General features: G+C 38.2%; 4 protein-coding genes and 3 long non-coding RNA genes across 7 annotated transcripts; 2 read left to right on the top strand and 5 right to left on the bottom strand.

The window, feature by feature from the left end:
- Positions 1–955: 955 nt before the first annotated feature.
- On the bottom strand, positions 956–3,614 carry LOC116301547 (uncharacterized). Its single transcript, XR_004197747.2, has 3 exons — positions 3,493–3,614; positions 2,726–2,839; positions 956–2,219 (listed from the first exon to the last, which is right to left on the bottom strand). It is a non-coding gene; the product is annotated as an uncharacterized LOC116301547 (long non-coding RNA).
- Positions 1,780–5,583, top strand: LOC116301544 (cholesterol 24-hydroxylase). The gene is made up of 3 exons (XM_031710620.2): positions 1,780–2,403; positions 2,914–3,320; positions 3,520–5,583. Exons 1-3 carry the CDS (start codon positions 1,780–1,782, stop codon positions 4,013–4,015), a joined length of 1,527 nt encoding a protein of 508 aa, XP_031566480.2. The 3' UTR covers positions 4,016–5,583.
- LOC116301543 (cholesterol 24-hydroxylase) lies at positions 4,438–9,077 on the bottom strand. The gene is made up of 4 exons (XM_031710619.2): positions 8,285–9,077; positions 7,676–8,009; positions 6,937–7,009; positions 4,438–6,305 (listed from the first exon to the last, which is right to left on the bottom strand). Exons 1-4 carry the CDS (start codon positions 8,879–8,881, stop codon positions 5,783–5,785), a joined length of 1,527 nt encoding a protein of 508 aa, XP_031566479.2. The 5' UTR covers positions 8,882–9,077; the 3' UTR covers positions 4,438–5,782.
- A 120-nt stretch (positions 9,078–9,197) lies between these two features.
- On the top strand, positions 9,198–10,515 carry LOC148913902 (uncharacterized). The gene is made up of 2 exons (XR_016121092.1): positions 9,198–9,525; positions 9,606–10,515. It is a non-coding gene; the product is annotated as an uncharacterized LOC148913902 (long non-coding RNA).
- Positions 10,505–12,916, bottom strand: LOC116301546 (uncharacterized). Its single transcript, XR_004197746.2, has 3 exons — positions 12,042–12,916; positions 11,085–11,384; positions 10,505–10,961 (listed from the first exon to the last, which is right to left on the bottom strand). It is a non-coding gene; the product is annotated as an uncharacterized LOC116301546 (long non-coding RNA).
- Positions 12,917–16,729: 3,813 nt separating this feature from the next.
- Positions 16,730–18,700, bottom strand: LOC116301542 (uncharacterized). The gene has a single exon (XM_031710618.2). The coding sequence runs from the start codon at positions 18,516–18,518 to the stop codon at positions 17,814–17,816; it is 705 nt and encodes a 234-aa protein (XP_031566478.1). The 5' UTR covers positions 18,519–18,700; the 3' UTR covers positions 16,730–17,813.
- Positions 18,701–20,544: 1,844 nt separating this feature from the next.
- On the bottom strand, positions 20,545–22,314 carry LOC116301529 (ectonucleotide pyrophosphatase/phosphodiesterase family member 5-like). Its single transcript, XM_031710604.2, has one exon. The coding sequence runs from the start codon at positions 22,298–22,300 to the stop codon at positions 20,876–20,878; it is 1,425 nt and encodes a 474-aa protein (XP_031566464.1). The 5' UTR covers positions 22,301–22,314; the 3' UTR covers positions 20,545–20,875.
- Positions 22,315–22,721: the final 407 nt, after the last annotated feature.

Raw genomic sequence — 22,721 nt, 5'->3', positions numbered from 1 at the left:
ATCTCATCTAATGCGTTTACCACTCATGGTAGGACAGCTTGGTGCCTAACAGCCCTTGCAACCCAATTGATAAGGCAGCCGGTTAGCAGGGGCACTGAAGATGGTCGTCACCAGCATCGTCAGTGGATCTTTTACGCCCGCCTTATACAGGGTTGAAGACAGATGGGCCTACAATTTTACGTCCTTGTCCGAGAAGATCAAGCCCTTTACTGGATTTTACTGGTATCAAAAGTTAATTTCCCCTCTAATGTGCACAAGGGGGAGGGGGAGACTGGAGTGAATCAAATGACAGATGCATGAAACCTCACTTGCATTTCAGGGAATCAAATCAAATAACTGACTCAAGAAAATCAATTGTTTGAATTGGAATAAGGTTGATTCGAAGGTGTGACACCTTTATGCATGGTGACCAAGATGATATTTAACAATAAGCCTGCAGCCCAAATGGTCATGAGTCAAAAGGCCTAACAAGCTATTTTGTTTCAGACCATGAGGGTGAGGTGTAATTGCTTTAGTATAAACAACAGGCAGCTCAATCTCTTGTTCTGTGGTGTTGTGGTATTCGAATGTTAATGGTAATATTTCGTAGCATGTAACAATATTACTTTTAAGAATAAAAATGACTTTCCTTGATTGCTTGTGGTATCTTTTGATGTTTTGCGGATTTTGAAGCCAGTTTGGTGAATTTTTTATAAGATATCATGTTTTTGTCCCCCTACTGAAGAAAAAACACTCACGGCAACACCAACCTCCAATCGAACCTCAATAAATCCAAGAAAGATAAAGCTACAGCCACGATTTCACTGCAGAATCAAACAACACATACCAATGCTGCTCTCCAGTATGCTCAAACCCATTGTCTAACCTTCCCATTTATTTTGGAAGGGGGTTTAAAATAACTCAAATTCTCCCGAAATACGTCTCAAACATTGTCAATGTACAAACAAGCACGCTATGGAAGAAAGGTAAATTTTATTGAAATATTTCCATTGAATCACGGTGTTTAAAAAATCTCCATACATTGTTATGTGACACACATGCCTTTGGCTACCTGTGTTAATTAAGCGTAAATAAATACTGCTAATAATAATTTTGTAAAATGCGGTAATTTAATGGCATTTTTTTTTTTTTTTTTGTCCTATGTTGACATTTAACAATAGCCTCTACCTTATTTACTGTAGAAGCAAATAATAATAATGTATTAGATAAGATAAACTGTATTACTAGTAGGATGCAAATCCTTACCTGTTCAGCCATTTTGTCTTTCGATTGATTCAGCGTGGATAAAATTCCGCTGACCAAAACACAGGAAGCCCAAGCAATGTTCTTGTCTGGTCAGTCAATCTAGCTGTATTAGATACAAATATAAGGTTTGTTTTACAATAAGTCTTGACAAAACTTTGTTATGTTGTTTAATGTAATTTAGTTAGTGACTGTATGAAGTTTGCGCTCGATCCGAAGCTTATTCGCCGAGATTTTTTAACATTTCTTTCTCCCTATTAATACAAGAACATTGCTTGGGCTGCCTGCGTGTATCAAACGTGATTGTCACTTCAAAGTTTTAGGAACATTCAAAGGTTCATACTTTCCTCGCTTTATAAGTGTACTCAATAAATTCTAAGTTGGAGCACCTCGTTTCAGATCATCTCACTTCATTAACAGATTTGATTTGACCTATGTACCGCGCCAGGCCATAATCACATGACTGGACTGTTGCACAATGATAACACCTTCAGATATCTTCCTGGTCGTTCACGGTAATAATAATTCTCTTCTAAGATGCCTATAACTTTACTATGGGAGTATCTCTCCCTTGAACTTCTCTTGGTCTTGACCATTATCCTAGCGTCACTTCTGACAATACTTTTTGTCATCTTCGTTGGATATATTCATTATCAACACTGTCTTTACAAGCACATCCCTGGACCTCCACGAGACAGCTTCTTCTCTGGTAACGTTCCTACCATTCAGAAAGAAGTTGTCGAGAATAAGAAAGGTGTATGCGAGGTTTGGTTTGACTGGCATTTACAGTACGGCTCGGTCTTTGTATTTTGGGTTTATCATACGGCCATCGTTATTGTTACAGACCCTGAATTGGTCAAGAAATTACTTGTTACACTCAACCTTCCTAAGGCACCTCGTGTTTATAACTTGATATCATATTGCTATGGAGAACGATTAGCAGGTCAAGGGATTCTCACCGAAATAAACCACGAAGTCTGGAAACGAAAAAGAGCGATGCTTAATCAAGCTTTCCATAGGACTTACCTGATGAACTTGATGAACGCTTTCAATGAAAGTTGTGATGTGTTTTTGAGAAAGATTGAGAAGCTCGCAGATGGCAAGACCAAAGTCAGGATGACCGATGAGTTTGCAAGGGTTACTCTGGATGTGATTGGAAAGGTAAGCAAATGGTGGATCTAGTAGGAGGTACCCTGCCTGCAGGTCTTTTTCTGCACTCAAGCGTTTCGGCTTTGGGTATTAAAGTGGGGGCATGCGCAGCTAACCAGCCTGGCAATCAGCCCTATGGAAGGGAAGAAGAATGACCTCTGTTTGCGCAGGGTATGCAGAAGAATCCACAGGCAGGGTAGTTATGAGTTTTTAAAAGCCCCAACCTCCCACCCCACCACCACCACCTTCTGTGAGGGATCTTCTATTGCTTTACTTAGCTTGCATAATGCATAACCAAAGGTAACATTATGGCTGCACACATGCTATCTCTTACTTTTAAGTCGTAATCTGATACTATTACTGTAATTTTGCCAAGACTGCCTTGCTGGATCTTCTAGAACTTCATCCATAGGTAATTTGAGTGTGTTACCCAAAGGAGATCTCACAACTGGAAAAACAATCATGACATTTAGTGGGACTCCTGATGATGTTTCATTTATTTAAGATTTATTCTTTTTCTAGGTTGGGTTTGACATCAATACCAACTCTATACAAGATCCAGACAGCCCATTTCCAACAGCTGTGGCTCAATGTCTTGAAGGAGTTCAAAGTGCAATGAGAAATCCTTTCTGGATGGTAAAGTTTTGGACATTTCCATACCAAGAGAGGATAAAGAAGTCTATCCGTTACCTCCGTCAGTTTGCTGAGGGGGTAATCAGCAAAAGGTTGGAAGCTTTAATGCATGAACGAGACCAGCGTAATGATGTACTAGCACACATTCTGGCCATGGCTGAGAAAAACTCTGATTACTCTATGGATAAATTAGTAGATGACTTTGGGACATTCTTCATTGCTGGGCAGGAGACGACATCCAATCAGCTGTCATTTACACTGTTTGAAATTCTAACACACCCAAATATGGAAAATAGGTAAAATTTCTAATAAATGAGATTATCATGTTGATTGCAGCTGGAGAACAAATCGTTTGCTTTCGGAGATAAAAAATGTTGGTGTTACGTTTTTTGGAGACCTTATTTTTTATGTTATTAACCAAGTAATAAACTTCAGTGTTTTACTTAGGTAACAGTGCTGCTTACTGACCTTACTCATATATATTCCATATTGTAGGATCTTCGAAGAACTTGATGAAGTGCTTGATTCAAGGCACTTTGTGGAGTACGAAGACCTGGGTAAGCTACAGTACCTTGGTATGACCCTTAAGGAGAGTCTCCGCATGCACCCACCAATCACGGGTACACAGCGTATTCTTCTACAGCAAGAATCACTGGGTGGTTATACCATACCTGCAAATACACCTATTAATATATCCTATTACATCACCCACAAAAGCCCAAAATTCTGGGAAAACCCTGAAGTCTTTGACCCTGAGAGATTCTCGGCTGAAAAGAGGGGCAGTCAATCAAGTTGTCAGTTTCTACCTTTTTCCGCTGGGCCGCGCACATGTATTGGCAAGACCCTTGCAGAATTTGAAGCAAAGGTCATTATGGCTCGTTTGTTGCAAGAATTCAAGCTAGAGCTTGTTGCTGATCAGAGTCTGTCAATTATAGAACAACTTACCATTAAACCAAGAGAAGGAGTGGTCTGTACTATAACAAAAAGATAAAGATGCCATCATGTGATGGTGCAAAGCCTCTATTCTCAATGGAATAACACAAGTCTGAAATGGGTAAACATTATGCCCAAGGTAAAAAGGGCTACATGCTTTTCAGAAAGCACAATTTTTTACTGAAGTTTATGGAAAATGTTTTTCAATGTACATTTTCAAAATTGTGAAAAACTTACATAGGTTACTGAAAGGGTTGTCTTCTAGCTTGCGTCATGGTTTGGCTAAGAATTTGAAAATGTGTTATGTTTGAAAATGAATGATGTGATGTCATCCCTGCAATTTCAGACCATGTGTTATTCCCTTGGGAAGATTTGAGTCACATCCATATTTAGTGCATCTTCTCAAAAACTATTGTCTAACAGAGATAGATAGATATAATAATTACTATAAAATATTATAGAATGTTATCCTGAAAAGTCTTCCTCAAATGACAAGGTTTATTTTTTCAAATTTTATTTACTAGAATTTATATTCACTAGGATGTATTTAATTATTCAATTGTTATTTTCATACCCTTCTAATGCTTCACTATTACCAAAGTGTTGCTTTGATTAACAAATTATTCGCAGAAGGCGAAGTGAATATCAGTGAGTCTTCAAGCAGCAAGGTAAATATTCTCCGATATTCACTGAGCCAAGGCAAATAATTGTTTTAGTATAAATACACAGGTGATTCTTTCAAAAAAAAGAAGACAAAAGACATTTTTTTCCCGGTAACAGCGACAAAGCGGCTGAACTTCATTTTGGATTATCGCTGGAGGTGATTATCGTGTGATAGTGTAAGTTTCTTGACCAAAATCAGCACGTGAGATTTTCAATAATCCCCTGTGTATTTATACTAAAAGGGCATAATCCATGTGCCTATTTTGCCTGAGATTATTTATTTATAAAATCTACCATTAAGTCAACAATAGTATTTGCAAGATGTCTTTCATATTTGAAAGGGTCATGCACTCTTGAAACTGATAAACAACACTACATAATTTCATATCTCTGGAAGTAGAATACTTACTGGCTGACCAGTGAATGTGGCGTGCACAGGAGTGGACAAAATAACCATTGCTAAGCATTTTTGGAGCTTAAAAGAAGCCAGGAACTAGTCAAAAGAAAACAAGCAGTATGCAAAAGTTGGGTTACAGTAATGGGAATGAGAGTTGGCCACAAAACAGCTAAAAACATTGTGATTGGCTGAAACAAATTCACTGCTCAGCTGGTACTGTTGCTGCAAAACCTAAATACATAGCTTATTCTTTCATTTTAATCTTTATAAATCTAATTCAAAGCAAAAAGATGCAAACATTGACTAGAAAATTCTCTCTGGAAAACACATTCCTAATCTTTCATACTTTAGGTCAACTAGCCTCATTTTCATTCTTGTCACCACCAGTCTGCCATGCACTCTTTTAGAGATATGAATACAGTATGTACTTAATAGCTAAATAGTGTGAAATTATGGCAATCGGTTTTCATGCCACAAGACTTGATTGTATATGCAAAAGTTAGAAATTATGATAAATTAAGATTATATTATAGATTTTAAAATAAATATTGTGCAAGACATTGAAATTAGCAAATAAAATTACTTTGATTACTGCAATTTTCATAAACATGCGAACTGTGTCTCTGAGATGCATGCTGAAATTTTGTTTTTCGCTGCTGCCAATCAAAAATATGAAAGGTACCAACTGATTAGGTTTGATTAATGGCAGCGAGAAAACAAATTTCAGCATGCAACTTGGTGACACAGTTTGCATGTTTAAGAAAATTAAAGTAAAACGTTGATATTTTCTTCCTTCCTTCTCTTAACTTTGCACCACACCCCATTCTTTGGCCTCATAGTTAATGTTTCTTCATACTCCATTTTTCGATCAGGTGAAGACAGCATCACCTCAAACTTTTGGTAAAGTCTGGCCATGATGACCTTAGATTCAAACTGTGCCAGTGTTTTACCAATACAGGTCCTTGGACCGATAGAGAAAGGAAAGTAAGTTTCACCAGGAATGTTAGTCTCGGATGGTGAAAACCGATCAGGATCAAAGTGATCTGGATTTTCCCAGACATCGCCAGATCTTTGGATGATGTATTCACTTATGACCACTCCTGTCCCTGCAGGAATCTTGTATCCACCTAGTTCTATGTCGTTGTGCGTAAAGCGTGACAGTCCAGGGATAGGTGGGTGGAGGCGCAGGCTTTCTTTGAGTGTTTGTCCGATATATTGGAGTTTCCCCAAATCTTCATAGTCCACAAAATGTTGTTTACCTAGCACTTGATGAACTTCATCAACAATCCTAGCAGGTAAAAGTAATTACATCTACATCAAAATTTGGAAATGGCAGGCTGACTGCATGCATTTCAGAAAGGTTGATGTGGTTGAGTTTGAAAAAAAAGAACTGTCTGAAAGTAGAAAGTAATTTATTTGGTGGTGCTGCATCTGAAAAAATAAAAGCTTGAGTCCCATGAACTGGCTTCCTGGTTTGACCTCGGCAGATACCATGTTTGTTTGATATATTCTTTTTTTCCTTGCCACAAGGATTTTCTGTAGGTGCCCTGGCATATATTGCTTTCTCCTTAACAATCTTACTTTGAACAGTGTTGTGTATAGAAGAGTAACAGGGTGTACTAATAACACGTGTGTGGGGGTGTGGCGTAAAAGGAGGCCATGATTATGATGATGACCATGATGATGATGATGAAAATGACCATGGTAATGATGATAACAATGATCATGGTGATGATGATGAAAATGATGCAGCGTTACTAAACTTAAATGTCAATGGTAATTGTGATGAAGATGATAATGACAATGTTGATGATGATGCTGACAACATGATAACATAACTATTATTCTGCAAATTTAATGAACATATTTATGCAATTAATGTGTAATATGCATTCAAAGAGAAAAATGAAATAATGTACCTTTTTTCAATTTCTTTTTTCTTTCCCACTTCATAAACAGTGAAAGCTAACTGGTTTGATGTAGTTTCTTGACCTGTAAAAATGAACATAAAGAAATAAATGCCTGATTGGAACTTTAAACAAGTACAACTTCCAGACGTCTGTGCTGCTAGTCAATGCAGGGTACTGCAAGGCAATGCAAGGTACTGCTAGTCAATGCAGGGTACTGCAAGGCAATGCAAGGTACTGCTAGTCAATGCAGGGTACTGCAAGGCAATGCAAGGTACTGGTAGTCAATGCAGGGTGCTGCAAAGTGATGCAAGGTGCTTCTAGTCAATGCAGGGTGCTGCAAAGTAATGTACGGTGCTGCTAGTCAATGCAGGGTGCTGCAAAGTAATGCGAGGTGCTGCTAGTTAAGGCAGGGAGCTGCAAGGCAATACAAGGTGCTGCTAGTCAATGCAGGGTGCTGCAAGGTGCTGCAAGGTGCTTCTAGTCAATCCAGGGTACTGCAAAGCAATGCAAGGTGCTGCTAGTCAATGCAGGATGCTGCAAAGTAATGCAAGGTGCTGCAACGAATGCCAGATATTGCAAGGTACTCGAAAATGTAGAATACCAATACAAGCTGTTGCAAGGTAACTCAAAATGCAGTATGCCAATGCCAGCATAATGTAATGTACTAAAAATATATGCATACTACTTCAAGTCAAACAACTTTAACACAAATATCTTCCAAGTATTCTTATAATATGAGCACAAATACCTGCGATAAAAAAGGTGATAAAATCATCGATCAGTTCTTCCATTGTAACACCAGCATTACTTTTGATCATCAATACTATGTGTTGCAAAATATCATTTGGTGTATTCTTCCCCTCCTGGATGTCTTTGATCCTTTGTTCAATAACCTTTCTGCTGTAATCTCTGAGGAACCTTGCAGCCTTGATGGCCTTCCATTGGAAGGGATACATGAATATGTTGAATCTCCAGAATCTGTCCTTAAAAGACTCTTGCATACCTTTGAGCACCAAATAGTTGGCCAGTAGAAATGGACAGTTTTTATCTTGGACTGCATTTAAATCAATATTAAATGCTACCTAAAGCAGAAAATATGCAATCAGAAAAAACTATAGGAAAACACATTTTGACTAAACTTTTCACTGCACACTTTGATTGGTTGAGAACTGTGCTATATTAGTGAATGGAGCACGGTGATAAACATGCAGACTGCATTTTTGATAGCCTGTGTAGGTAGATGACTTGGGTCACTAACCCCCTCATCCCCCCCCACAGCTGCACCCCCGCCCACATCTTTGACAGTCCATATGATTTTTTTGGCACTCACATGAAAATTGCTCTAAATATTATTTACCTTGCCAATCACATCTAAAGTTACTCTTGAAAACTCCTCAGCAAGGTCCACCTCACAATCATCATCTGCAAACTTCCCTATTCTTTCGATGAATTGATCACACACAGAATTAAAGGCAGGCATCAAATTCATCAGGTATTTGCGATGAAATGCTGGGTTCAGCTTCATTCTTTTGCGCTGCCAGATCTCATGGTCACATTCGGTGAGGATCCCTCGACCAGCTGCTCTCTCTCCGAACACATTGTGAAGGTTCTTGTACGCGTTTTGAGATTTGGGTAAATTGAGAGTTATGAGAGCTTTTTTAGCGACTTCTGGATCAACCGCTGTCATGAAAGGAAGGTGGAAAGCCCAGATAACGAAGACAGAACCATGAGCATGGGACCAGTCTTTAACAATTTCATAAAAAGCCTTCCCTTTACGTCGTTCTCTTCTTATGTGTGGTACATTTCCAAGATAAAAGTTGTCCAACTTTGGGCCAGGAATATGGCTATACTTACGACGAATGTGCAATAAATAGGTAGTAAAGGCCAAAAAAGCTATTAAAACAATACAAAGAACAGAGACAAAACCAAATACCAGGATTTCAAGGAGAGACATGATGAGAATGCGGAAGAAACAAGAAAGGGAAAAAAAACAAAAAAGTTACTGTTCTGACGTGCCGTCCACCATTTTGAATTGGAGGCTACACCACAGGGATCCCACAGACTCGATGTGTAACATAACCCTAGCCCCAGTTTCCCTCCAACATTCCAAGACTGTCAATGTCCGTCCGTCCGTCCGTCCGTCCGTCCGTCCGTCCGTCCGTCCGTCCGTTCATTCATTTATTTATGAATATTTATAATTTTGACTTGTTGCTGAAAATCAATAATGTCCTTTGTTGTCACTACTTGTCTATTCCCTGGCTGGATTAACAGCAAGATACCGGCTTTGTTATGTTTTAGGTCAATGACGTAAGAAGAACATCCGATCTCAGTGACCATCAGAAAACCACAAACGTCATTGATCAGTCTCCAACAGGGCTGAAATTGCTTTTCGTAGTGAAGCTCATGAGCAAATAAAGTTTATTTTTCCATTGACAAATAAACAAACGGCTGATCAGTAAGCGCCATGGCTCATTCATCCAATATCTGATGATGGTACTGCCTGCTGGCAAGCTTAAATCAAATACCACTATACTGACACTCAAGCCTAAACTTAATACTGCAAATTTATCTTCACAACATTATGGAACAAACTAAACGGTACGTATATCACTGATTGCGTAAGATTTGATTGCGCTAAAGCCTAGACTCGTACCCAATCGCTTCTCTTCTCTTATCAGGATCTCACGATATGATTGATGGAAGGATTTAATGACTCCACCTTCGCGCCCATTGGAAAAACGCAAGTGATGATTGGTACGAGTCTAGCCCAATAACACGATATATAGCCCAATAAGATGATATATAGCCCAATAAGACGATATATAGCCCAATAAGACGATATATAGCCCAATAAGACGATATAGCCCAATAACACGACGATATATAGCCCAATAACACGATATATAGCCCAATAACACGATATACAGCCCAATAAGATGATATATAGCCCAATAAGACGATATATAGCCCAATAAGATGATATAGCCCAATAACACGATATATAGCCCAATAAGACAACACATAGCCCAATAACACGATATAACCCAATAAGACGATATATAGCCCAATAACACGATATATTGCCCAATAACACGATATATAGCCCAATAAGACGATATATATATAGCCCAATAAGATGACCTAGCCCAATAAGACGATATATAGCCCAATAAGATGACCTAGCCCAATAACACGATATATAGCCCAATAAGACGATATAGCCCAATAAGACGACACATAGCCCGACAAGATGATATATAGCCCAATAAGACGACATATAGCCCAATAAGATGATATATAGCCCAATAAGACGATATAGCCCAATAAGACGACATATAGCCCAATAAGACGAGACATAGCCCAATAAGTTGACATAGCCCAATAAGACGATATATAGCCCAATAAGACGGTATATAGCCCAATAAGAAGATATAGCCCAATAAGACGATATATAGCCCAATAAGATGATATAGCCCAATAAGACGATATAGCCCAATAAGACGATATAGCCCAATAAGACGATATATAGCCCAATAAGATGATATAGCCCAATAACACGATATATAGCCCAATAAGACGATGTATAGCCCAATAAGATGATATAGCCCAATAAGGCGATATATAGCCCAATAAGACGACATAGCCCAATAAGACGACATAGCCCAATAAGACGATATAGCCCAATAAGACGATATAGCCCAATAAGACGATATCGGGCTATGAGCCCGGTCTGCGGTGTTACGCACGAAAGTAGTACTCGATCAGGTTGAACAATTTTGAATTAGTCAGATTCGAAGCGAGCGTTATAGATTCAGTTTTGTTTTTATTGTATCTTGGGGAAGGAGTGGATGTTTTGCTAAGTTTTTCTAGTTGGACATGCATGAGGCATGAAGAGGGAACATAGTACTTCTTGATTGACCGCTATCGAGGAACTTTCACGCCGTGACTCTGCTTCAACGGATGTCGTCACTTCCGTCCCTACCGTGACCAGAGCGCAACCCTGATTTTTCACAGCAGCTGACTTCACGTGAAACCTGTGTCAGTAGGCAATTAGAGTGTGTTAGAAATCCGTCATTGCTCTGCCGGGGAACCATGCACTAAATCGGCTTTGTTCATATTATTCTGCCAAATTAATTTAAGTACACAATTAAACTTACAAGCTACGCCTACACTGTAAGGCTACAAGTCGTTGTATAGCCTACGACATGCGTGCAGCTCGTACAACATGTTTTTGAATCCATTGTTTTCAAAGAGCAGATATCTGCTTGACTTCTGAAAACTCCATGCGGTGCGGAAATGTGTATTATATGGGAGGTCGTATTTTCAAAATATTGCTATTTTATTATGCTTGTTATGTCTTCTGCCGTTTAAACCGCGGGAGAATCTCTGCTTGCCACATCGCGACTTCACTTTTGAACTTCCTTTTTACCTCAGAGATGCCATCACTCAACGACGTTCTACAAAAGAAAGTTCCATATCATTGCTTATTATTCTGCTAGTGAACAAACTCCTTTGAATCAGCATATCTTCTGTTTAAAAGGGGAAGATGTTTTTGCGCAATACTGACCGCGTCACTTTGGAACCTCATTTATATGAAAGAGGTGCGACTCTTATTTATTATTCCTCACGAATAAACGAATAAACGAATGAATAAATAAACGAATGCGCTCGTGTTGGTCACTTGACACACTTGTTGCGTCACTTTGTAGCTCTTTTAAGCTACCGAGATGTACTTTGAGGAGGGTTCCATTCCATTCAAACGGTCAGTCCTGTGAGAAACAGGATCAACCAGCAAATTTCATTCATATATCAACTTGTCCCCAATTTTAAGAGTGAATAAACGCAATAAATATATCACAGTCTATACCAGATTCAAATTTCATTTTTTCCTTGATAAGATTTCCCATTAACAAAACATCTCTTATTTAAATAATTAATTCGCAGATATGTTGGGGGGAAAAGATCCAAATTCCATTTTCACCAAAGCCAAACATATATTGCACCAATGTAATGGTTTATTCAATACAACAAGTCTAAGATGTAACTTTGAGATTAACTGTAAACATCCACCCACACAACAATGGATGTCAGTAACTTTCATTAAACTGACTCACCTCTTAACATCCCACGTCCTGAAGCTAATTTCAAGCGGATTTTGGCCTTTCATTGTCCAAAAGCTCTTGAGACATATTGGTCTAACCCACGGCCACACCTACCTACCCACTAAATGTAAATGAACTTTGGTGATTTAGATAACCAAATAGACGTCTTTATCTTTGGCGTAATGTTTTCCCATTTCAGACCACGTGTCATTCTCTTGAGAATAAGATTATTTGTTTCAATTGCCCTATTTCACTATGACGTCACTGATTGTTTATGTGGGGGATAGAATCGCCAAATACAATAGAAAATTCAACAAAATTTGCTACTAGCGAAACAGTCTAATCTAAAATGGCCTGGTTTTCAGATATAATATGTGTTAATGTGTACTAAAAAGATATTCTGAGCGTTTGCTGACTATTCTACTTCTCTTCGTGGATTGATAAGGGTTTAAGAATAATTTTCGGTGAATTTGCGTTGATTTGATAACGCGGTTCGTTATTTTGTCGCTGCATCCGCTTCCATTTATTCATAACCTTTACCTCCTTGAAATTTTATTCGTCGTTTGGTCTTCATACGTACTCTTTACCTCCTTGAAAATATTATTTGTTGTTTGATCAGAACTCTTTTAACCTTGCTGGAGCGAGCGCTTGATATACGTTCCGTTAATCCGCTATCAAAATGAAGGAACCTTAAACGTACTGAAAGGCCTCAGAGCCTGTCAAAGCAATCCAGATGAAATGAAAGCTTCGTGAGCGCAGCACTGAGGAATCCCCTTTTATAACTATGTTATTCAAACCACCAACTGCCTCCATTATTCAAAGTGTTTCTCTCACGTTCGATCCTCACAAAAGACATGAAATAGTATCAAATGAAATTCCATGATGAATGTAAGGAAGGATGGATGAATAAATGAATGTTTGTGAATAGAATGAACGAAAAAAACCCGAATAGAATGAATAAATTGGATAAATTAATGGATATCAGTGAATGGGGTGAATAAAATGGACGGGTGAATGAATAAATGAATATCCCTGGATTTTCCGTATGAAAATGCCACATTTTTCAATATATTTGCAATTCAAAGATAACTGCTCTCAATCAATTACAGTAACATGATATACGAGTACGTGCCGGACCTACTGGGCTTTATCGGGCTTCCTGTTTTGACTGTCTCTTGACTGATCAACAATATCAACACTCAGGACAGATTATTGTTCAAATGACCCTTCTTACAGAGTTTCTGCCCTTCGTTCTGACTGTAGGTTGCCTCGAGGAGAAAAACAGCCTCTGTTCGCAGGGTAGTTAAATGAATACAGTAACAAATATTAATTACATGGACCCGCTGACTGATCTAATATGTACTGAACTTGAAATCAATCTCTATTAGTTATTATTTGGTCTTCAGGAAAAAAATCCCCTGATGTGCGTTCACATTGGTAACATTATTCGGACAATTAGGCTATGACTAAAGCATTTCTTAGAGGACGCTATAGCGCATTTCCACTGATGAGTGCTACGTAGCACTCATCAGTGGAAAATACATGGGATGAATGCATGTAATGTTGTAATATAATGCCAGCAATAATGGAAGCCGTTACATTGTAGACATTATTAGTGTGATCGAGTCAAACCGCACCCATAACAACACTGAATTAATCGACTTAAAAGGGGACTAGCATGAAAATCATCCGCATTTTAATTCATCTGAAACTTTACTGGAACGTGTAACCCTTAAAGGTCTAATAATCACTGGTTTATAAAGCTTTTTCCTGATATTCGGATGAGGAGTATTATATTTTAACGAATTTTTACACTCAACACTTAACATCGAAATTCGAAATTCGAAAACTCGAAATTACGCACACAAAAATAAACAGCAAAACAATCAAAACAACAACAACAAAATGAGAATTCTAATAAAAACAGCCAAACAAAGACTACGTGTTTTGTTGTTGATGGTGGTGGTATTGGTATATATTAACCGTGGTTGTTGTGGTTAGGTTATGACTCTCAACCCCTTTCATATTGCATTGTCTTTGATCAAAACTAACAATCAACTGGTATGCAATCATTGATGATATAGTAGTGTCCTTTTCACCTTCAGCGGTTATCAAACTGTCATCATGCTCCGGATGAACAAGAATGGAGAATGGCAGAGAACGTTCTGGAAATAGCAGTGAGCTAGTACCGTGAGTGTTGCCGCACATTTAACGACGTAGCTCAAACCAACACAATCAAGAATCTTGAACTCACCCCAGCGGTCCAATCACAATGCTCCAGCACTATCTGAAGGTCGGGTTTCCGTACTTAGTTTCCTCATCTCATCCATGTACGTGCAATCAAATCTGCTCACATAAATGAGTTGTTGACAGCTCCACACGCGAGCATAATCAGATTTTAGAATTCAATGAACCAAGAATTCACGAAAAATATACAAGTAATGGGGAAAACGGCGCATGCGCAGCCCAGGAAGTGGCATTTCGTTTTCTGTTACCTCTTGTGGGATGGAAGTGGGGTTTAAAGTCTAATAAAACTGTCTCCGCATAAAACAGCATATATTGGCACATGATTTTCTATAAATTCCGAATTGTATTTAAAATCGTGCGATTTCCTATGCAAATTTGTTTTTTAAGTTTTTTGCCGCTCTGAATGTTAGCCGAGGCATGCACAGCTTACAGGGCGGTATTGCACCGGTGCTCCAGCATATGCTAACTGGATATTAGAGCAAATTTTTCTGTATTTTAAAGCTAGTTGCTTTTTGTAAGATATACATGTGATATATGAATACAGTTGCAAAGTTGGTACGCGTTAAGTGCGATTAAATGAAACGTTTCATAATAATTCATTGACGGAAATAAATAATCAAAATCGAAAAAGAATAAGCAAAATAAAATATCTATGATCCACAATATTATGTTACTAGCAACAAAATTTGAGGAAAATCGCTTTATTTCAATGGGCAATGTATATTGGTTTTTGAAGTTTTGAAGCTGAAGAAAATTTTGATTATAAATTTATGAAAAAGAAAAAGAAATGAAAAATAGAAGGAAAAAAATCTACAACACTATAGTTCGGACAGGTCCAGATCTTATCAGTTCGTTTCGCCCTAAATTATAAAGCTACTTTTACAGTCTGAAAAATAAATAAATCAAAGCAATACAATTACAAGACATAAATCATGCTATAACAACATGAACTAAGATAAAGTACGTGCTAAGTAACCGTTATAAATGCTATCGGCAGACGTTGGTTTCCATCAGATAAAAAAACGGAAGTGTTTACTATATACGAGTTCAGCGTGGGTAAACAGAATGGTTTCTAATAGTATTGATCCATTTATCATTGTATAAGTAGGTAATATGTCAGACGAAACCAGATAATAAGAGTGTTTTGTTTTGTTTTATATCGAGATCAAGGTTGTTTTTGCTTTATGCAGATCGCAAGAGTATTTCAGTAATAATACTTTATCCTTTCCTCACATTCCCATTATCAATGGATCCCATTTTATCAAATATTTCATTTCGTATTGCGTCTACGAAATAATCTATTTAATCAGTCTCCTAATGTGAATGGAAAGGAAGGAATAAATTATTGAAAAAATGAAAATAGGCTGCACATTTTTTCGTCTACTTTAAATGAGAACGTCTCTATTCGGAGCGATTTCTTCTTACAGGACGTCCACTGCATTATACAAGCAATTTTTCCAAAATTTTCCCTCTTTATCGGGCAAAAGAAACCTTGAGTGTTGGTCGGTTATGAATGGGTCGCCATGCAATAAAATCAAGGCGGGGGCTCAGATTAACTAAACCTGTACAAACCGACCAAAGTGGTCGACCAAAGTACATACTGACTCATCAAGTTGCACCTAATTTCGTCAATTATTAAACACGTGTTTCATAATATTTCCTGTCACATGTATCTCATGACACAAAATGAACCGTACTTGATAATTACTGGTGACTGTCTTGTTCAGTTTACGAAAACAACTAGGTTTTTAACATAAAACACCACTTCTCCTCATCAATTATGAAATGTGGCGACCATAGAGTGCCATTATTATATATTGTTGGGGTAATACCTAAAGAAAATTTATTGTAAATTTAAGTGTGGTTGTGAGCTTTGTTCGTTCGGCATTTTCACATGCAAATAAACTGTAATGTATAAATCGCTCTTGTAATATATAAGCCTTGCCGTGAGGTTAGCGAAAAATGCTAAACCTTTCGAGGTTTGACCCAAAAAGGTTAAGACTGAATTTCTTATACTTCAAAAATCGTCTTGCACCAACCGCACTTACAGTTCCGAAAAAAATAAGCTGAATTTTCAGGTTTAACGACTAGTTTTGAACACTTCGCGTTGGTTTTTAATTCTTCTTGAATTCTTACGGCGGCACAGCACGGTCTCTTCAAGTGCTTTCAAAACTGCGCCCATAAAAATCTTGCTTACAGCGGGGTTTCGCGGTTCGAGAGGTTAAGCTAAAATGCTTCACAAACAAAAAATATTCTTTAAAACTTGCCCAGAAAATAAGGATATAAAAACCGGAGATATCGAAACTGGACTGTAGATATAGTTCATACTTGATGAACGCGATTTATTGGCGTCTTCAAAATCCGCTTATTAGAAAACTGTACTTGTATAAGAAAACGATGAAAGTATTAAGTTAAACTGTTAAGATAGTTGTAGACTAGAAGCACAGACGACGTAAAAGCTAACGTGTTTATTCAAATACAAAATTTTTAGAGATTACAGGTTTTTTTGGTTAATTTAGGCTAGATTGATAAAGTAAAATATTTTTCGTTAAATTATTTATGCCTCATTGAGCACATCGCTTCGACAGCGCTGACTTCATTGTTTTATGCTGAAAAATCATACGAATAAAAAAATTGGGTCCAACAAAAACGATCCCTTTGGAGTTTAATCTACTTTACCCCTCAAATGACCAAAATTTTTAAGAAAATACAAACAAATCTTCGGTTTATGCACATATATTACAATAACATCTGGGAATATTGCCTTCAAAGTGATACATATTGTTTGCTAAGGGCATATTAACACATTGAGCTTATTCACTGATTTTGGAAAATGTCCAAATTTCTTAAAATTAATTTACGCGCATATAAAAAAAATGTCTAATTTGGCAGCCTTTGTGATCAAAAAACTTCGATTCTAATGATTTATGTAAGAATGAAGCTAAATGACCACCATTAGGCAATTCTTAGAGCGACAATCAAGCACTGAAAGCAGTAAATTGTTCTCACTGGCCTTCCGCAAGAATGCTTAAACTCGAATCCAATTATCAATTCTATTCCCTATCTAGTTATTCAAGATTTCTGCCGGACATATTTTTTTATTCTCAAAAGACTGATAGCCATACCTTCCATAATTTAAATCGACCGAAGACAATATTCGGGATAAAAAAATCGTTAGAATTAACCTATCAAAAGACATAGGACATATTTGTGTTCCTACCGTAATCAATCGATGAAATGGTGTTGAAAATATTAAGATATATGCATATATATATATATAAACACTATTCATGCTACTGAAAAGAAATTTTTTCTAAATACGGTTGAAACAAAATTAAATTACTATGGATTTAACCATAAAACAGTTACGCTTGTTGAGATAAAAGAGATGTACGGCACACCATTTCTAAAATGGACCAATACTTCTCTTATAAATTGGTGGTTTTTGTTGTGGAATCATATTTCAGATTCTATCCACTATAATGTGTACAGATTTTGTTTCATAGAGTAAAAGTCTTATAAGGGAAAAATTGCTTCTCAAACGAAGGCCTCCTTGCCCGGGTCACCCCTTAATTTGTTTGTGTCCTTGTATGCTGAATCAGTGAGCACATAGCTTCCTTCGTCTCTCTTTCTTAAGCGATATACGAGGAAGGCTATCAGTATTATAGCACAGATACCTCCAACAATAACTGCAGCGATCACTTCTTTGGTCAGAACCCGTAGACCTGCTTTCTCTTGTTTCCTAGCCGCGACATTTCCATCGTTCCCAACTCCTCCTCCATACATGTCTTCTTCTGTTGTCGGCCTTACAGTTTTGCTAACTGCATCGCCAGTTGTGGTTGTTATTTTTCCAACCTCTTCTGTTAGGATATCAGGTTTTTTAGAAGAAGTAACAGCTTCTGGCTCTGTAGTAGGCTTAGTCGAAGGAATCTTTTTGACAGTGACTTTTGGAACCACGTTTTCTTCTCGTGTTGTTGGACGTACAGTTTTTTGACTGGCGGTTGTTATCGGCGTAACAACTACGCCACTTCCACTGCCACTGGAGTCTCCTTGTACATCACCAGAACCATCATCATCATCACCAGAAGACTCAGAATCTTTAGAACTTATCTTCTGGTTTGGTTTAATAGTTGTTACATCGATGTTCGAGTCTATAAACATCGTACCATCTTTACTGTTAGAATCGGCCGCCGCCACAAGACCGCACAAAAAAGCAGTCAAAATAACGATGAATAACCTCATATTCCCAACTCTTCGCTTTCTCTGTTTGCCTTGATCCTTATGAGAGTCTTCTCGATACTAAATTTCAAGTCCACGAAAAGTATTTCTTATAAAATTAGCTTGACAGAATATCGGCGTGTTCCTACTGGATCGGTAACGTTCTTCTCTAAACAAAGCCAGTAGATAGAAACGCAGTGAACGAGGGATTGTTAATTCATGTCAATCATACTTTCGACGTCATATGGGTAGATTACACCATTCAGGAAGCCAATCAAATGCTGCATGGAAATTCCCATGGTATTTGTTCTATTTCCGACTATTCAACCGCATCCGATCAACAAATGCCTTCTTTGGCAAAACAATTTCACTTAAACCGAAGTTCCTTTGATCTTTTAACTTATTTTCATCTTCTCTTTCCGAACGAATCTTAACTTATATATATTTTTCGTTGATTTTGCAATATCTTATATCGAATTCCTTAGCTTTAATCCGCTTGCTCAACGCTGTAACTAACACTCGAACATTCTTCGTGACGTAATCGGGATCCTCCCGTCTAGCGAAACAATCCCGAAGCAGATTCAACTTCCGAAATGATTACAAAAACGCAAGCGTTCGCCAGTTTTCAAATCTGAACAAAAAGAAGTTAAAAAAGGAAGTAAACAAAAAAAACTTTTTCAACAAATAATATCATTTTAAACTTTTCATATTTTTTAGATTTACTTCATCAAATCTCATTTGCAACGGAAACCGGCTTGGTTTCCTCGAAAAAAACTCACAATTTTCAATGTAAATCAAAGCTTCCTAAATAAGAATAATAGGTAAAGCTTTTTAAGTCAGTTTAATATTGTCTCGTAACTCTACTAGCGGGGCGTATTAAATCGTAAGTTATCCAAAAATAAATTGATTTCTAAATTTCCTCGGTAAAGTGTATTACTGAGCTAACACATTTGGGGAAAACCCATGCAAAGCTAAATACGAAAGATGACTTGCACTCTTTTAAGCCGAAACTAATTAATTACGGACATAACGCATCAACATTCAAAGAAAAAAATTGCTTCGCTAGATTATTTGAATACGAGTGCTCCAACAATCACTATCAATTTTTTATAAAGACTATATAATTTTTGAACGTCTTAGAAGAAATTCTCTTTTACAAATTTTTATGGTACTTGACTCAATTTCCGAGTTTTCTAACAAACGAAACTGAAACTGTGACGTTGTGACACTTTGCTATTTCTGGCATATGATGTCACATCATGTTATAGACAACACACCCGTCACGCATGGTGCGCCCGACCGACCGAAAGTACTTTTATTCGTAACCAGGAAGAAGAAAAATACTGTAAAAATTTGAAGAGTTTGAAACTTTCTATTTATAGAATTGATCCTCTCAGTGTAGTGAAGAAAAAAACCACTATGTTTAATAGGAAGAGAGAGATATGGATTATTTGATATTTACATAAATAAATGTGGAATCTTATGGAATTGATCCCCTTAGTGAAGTGAGTGGGGGGGGGGGGGGGGGAGGGAAGTGAGTGGGGGGGGGGGGGAGGGAAGGTCACGTACTATGTTTAATAGGAAGAGTGAGGTATCGATTATTTCATATTTACAAAAGTAGAGAAGAGAAGAGAAGAGAAAAGAGAAAGGAAAGGACACCATCATCGGGTGTACTTCGATAAACCTGAGAGTATGGTCTATTTTGTATCCTTTCTTGAAGGCAGGTCCACGCGCGTAAAATATTGGTTCGACCATACAACCATATCCTGGGTCCAACAAATTAAAAAGCGTGGGGGACAAAATGGACGATTCAATTCAGTATTTTTCTAATCTTTTCACTGTATTCCGCAATTTTCTTTGCCTGAAGTCTTCCAGTAATATGAAACAAATTTAGCACAAAAACAAATCCGATATATCCAGCCCTACATAGACTAAGCACGGGAACCACAAGCACTCAATTGTGACAAAATTCTTTTGTACTAAAAACTACAAAATTTTATGATCGTCAAGATTTTAATATCGCATCAAACCTTTCCTTTTCTCGATCCATATTTTTCTATTTGGCAGTTTTGGTGGAATACTATAGACAAATCGCGCCGAAAATTCGAACACAAGGAAACTCTAAATCTATGTTCAAATTTCAAATGAGTGTCGAAATGATTGACAAGAACGCACACATTGTTATCGAGTTGAAGGTCGCTTTATTACATCGATTGAGTTTCGCAAGCTTCCGGTCAGAAATTCCAACCGTGAAGCGAGCTAAATATAAATTGCGTCCACACCGGTACTATGTCACTAGCCTGCTACAGATTACTTTAAAAAGTTGCTATCCATCCAAAAGAGAAACAAGAATACTGAAATAAGTTATCCGATGTATTTAACTAAAATATAGGGATCATCACTATAACTAGACTTATCAAGGTCAGGTATGACCAAGACATGATCTTCAATCCTGTAGCCTTAGGACCTTCCTCTCCTACCAGCATCATCTTCATGTTGTCTAGAGATCCATTGTTCGGACGTGGTTCTATCCCAAGGATTTTGCACATCATTGGGTAGACATCGATGGACCTGAGACCATGATCTATTTTGTATCCTTTCTTGAAGGCAGGTCCACGCGCGTAGAATATTGCAGCCAACTTTTCACTCGCGGGATACCCGTGCGCGCCGTATACCCAGTCACTTGATCTGTTGGTGCGAGTTGGTTCGACCATCCAACCATATCCTGGGTCCAAGAAAATGGGTGGGGTACGGCGATTATTTTTAAGGTGGTATTCTTCAGGTATGTTGTCTTTCTTGTATAGTTTGGCTTGTGGGTATTCGGTGACTAATTTGGTCAGATTTACATAGATTTCTTCCATCTTTCCCTCGTGTGGCCACAAATGAATTAGTGTTCCAGACTCTGTCAACATAAACGTTGATGGATCGAGATAATCATCCAAGTAAATCAACCTGCTCAGATTGACTTGCACAAAGCTGTGGTCAGCTACGAATATCAAGTTGACTTTATCTAAAAGGTCAACCTCTCTGAGCTTGTTGACTAAATATCCAACTGCGTCTCGATCTACTTTCTCGATCTCGTCTTTGAATTTCTGTGACTTAGGTCCGTCAGAATGTCCAACCCAGTCTGGCTGGTCAACATAAACTGCAACGAACTTAGGCGGTTTGTCTGATTTCAACCAGCTGACAATAGAGTCTATTCGCTGGCGGTATGGTATACTATAATTTGGAAGGCAGTGTATGTAGGGCGGCCATGAAGACCTCGATTGGTTCCGGTACAATGGAAGATCTTTTGGTGGAATAGCGCTACAGTTCACCTTACAGAAGGCTTTCTCGTAATAAGTCGGTGTAGTTTTGTAGCTTGAAAATCCCGGCCAAAAATACATTCCACTGTAGAAACTTTGCTTTTGTAGTGTAAGCCAAATGGGCTCTGACTCTTGCCAGAACTTGGGGTCATTATTTGTGCAGTCGTAATCGAAGATGAATTTCTCTTCATAGATGGGGTCCCAGAACTTGTTTGATACCAATCCATGACTCTCTGGGTACAACCCGGTGAGATAGGTTTGATGATTGGGCCAAGTCTTAGTTGGAGTAACCGTCTTCATGTACTTTGCCTTCACGCCTGTTGAAGCGATGTAATCAAGGTTTGTCGTGTTTGCAAATTTGCCTCCGGTGAACTGCCATCCAAGACCGTCTATAGAAACTAGAATTATCGGAGAAGACTTGTCTTTGGTTGCAGTATTTGAAGAACACAACAACGCAAAGCTGAGATGTATAATGATACTTGAAAGAAACATCATGGTCATGTGTTGACCGTTTATCCAAGTTTATATGTAAGCGCGGTGTGAGTCGTTTTCTACTGACCTGTACGACCCCCCGGGGGTACTCTTGCCCGTTTAAGGTAGGGATGTGCCGCTGAGCCCTCTGAACCCTGACCCTGTTCCAGAGTAAAATCGTTGAAATTCATACCCTGTTTCAGAGCAAGATCGCTGAAAACCATAACCTTTTCCGGTAGTGCGAAAATAGATACCCTGTTCAAGAGAGGAGAGAGCGTGATTTCATATACCCTGTCCCAGAGCGAGCGCGATTTTATATACCCTGTTTCAGAGTAGAATCGCTGAAAACCATACCCTGTTTGGAGGCGCCTACCCGTATAGCAAATATAGGGGAGTACCCCTCCCCCCCACTCACTGGGTGTACGACTATGGACGGCAGCTGGCCACTGAT

The sequence above is a fragment of the Actinia tenebrosa genome, unplaced genomic scaffold, assembly GCF_029948245.1.
Source record: "Actinia tenebrosa isolate PJP-AT-01 unplaced genomic scaffold, QUT_ActTen_1.0 PGA_scaffold0__85_contigs__length_37466705, whole genome shotgun sequence".
NCBI classification, from domain to species: domain Eukaryota; kingdom Metazoa; phylum Cnidaria; class Anthozoa; order Actiniaria; family Actiniidae; genus Actinia; species Actinia tenebrosa.
The sequence above is the reverse complement of the archived record's forward strand: the minus strand, read 5'-3'. Positions and strand labels throughout refer to the sequence as shown.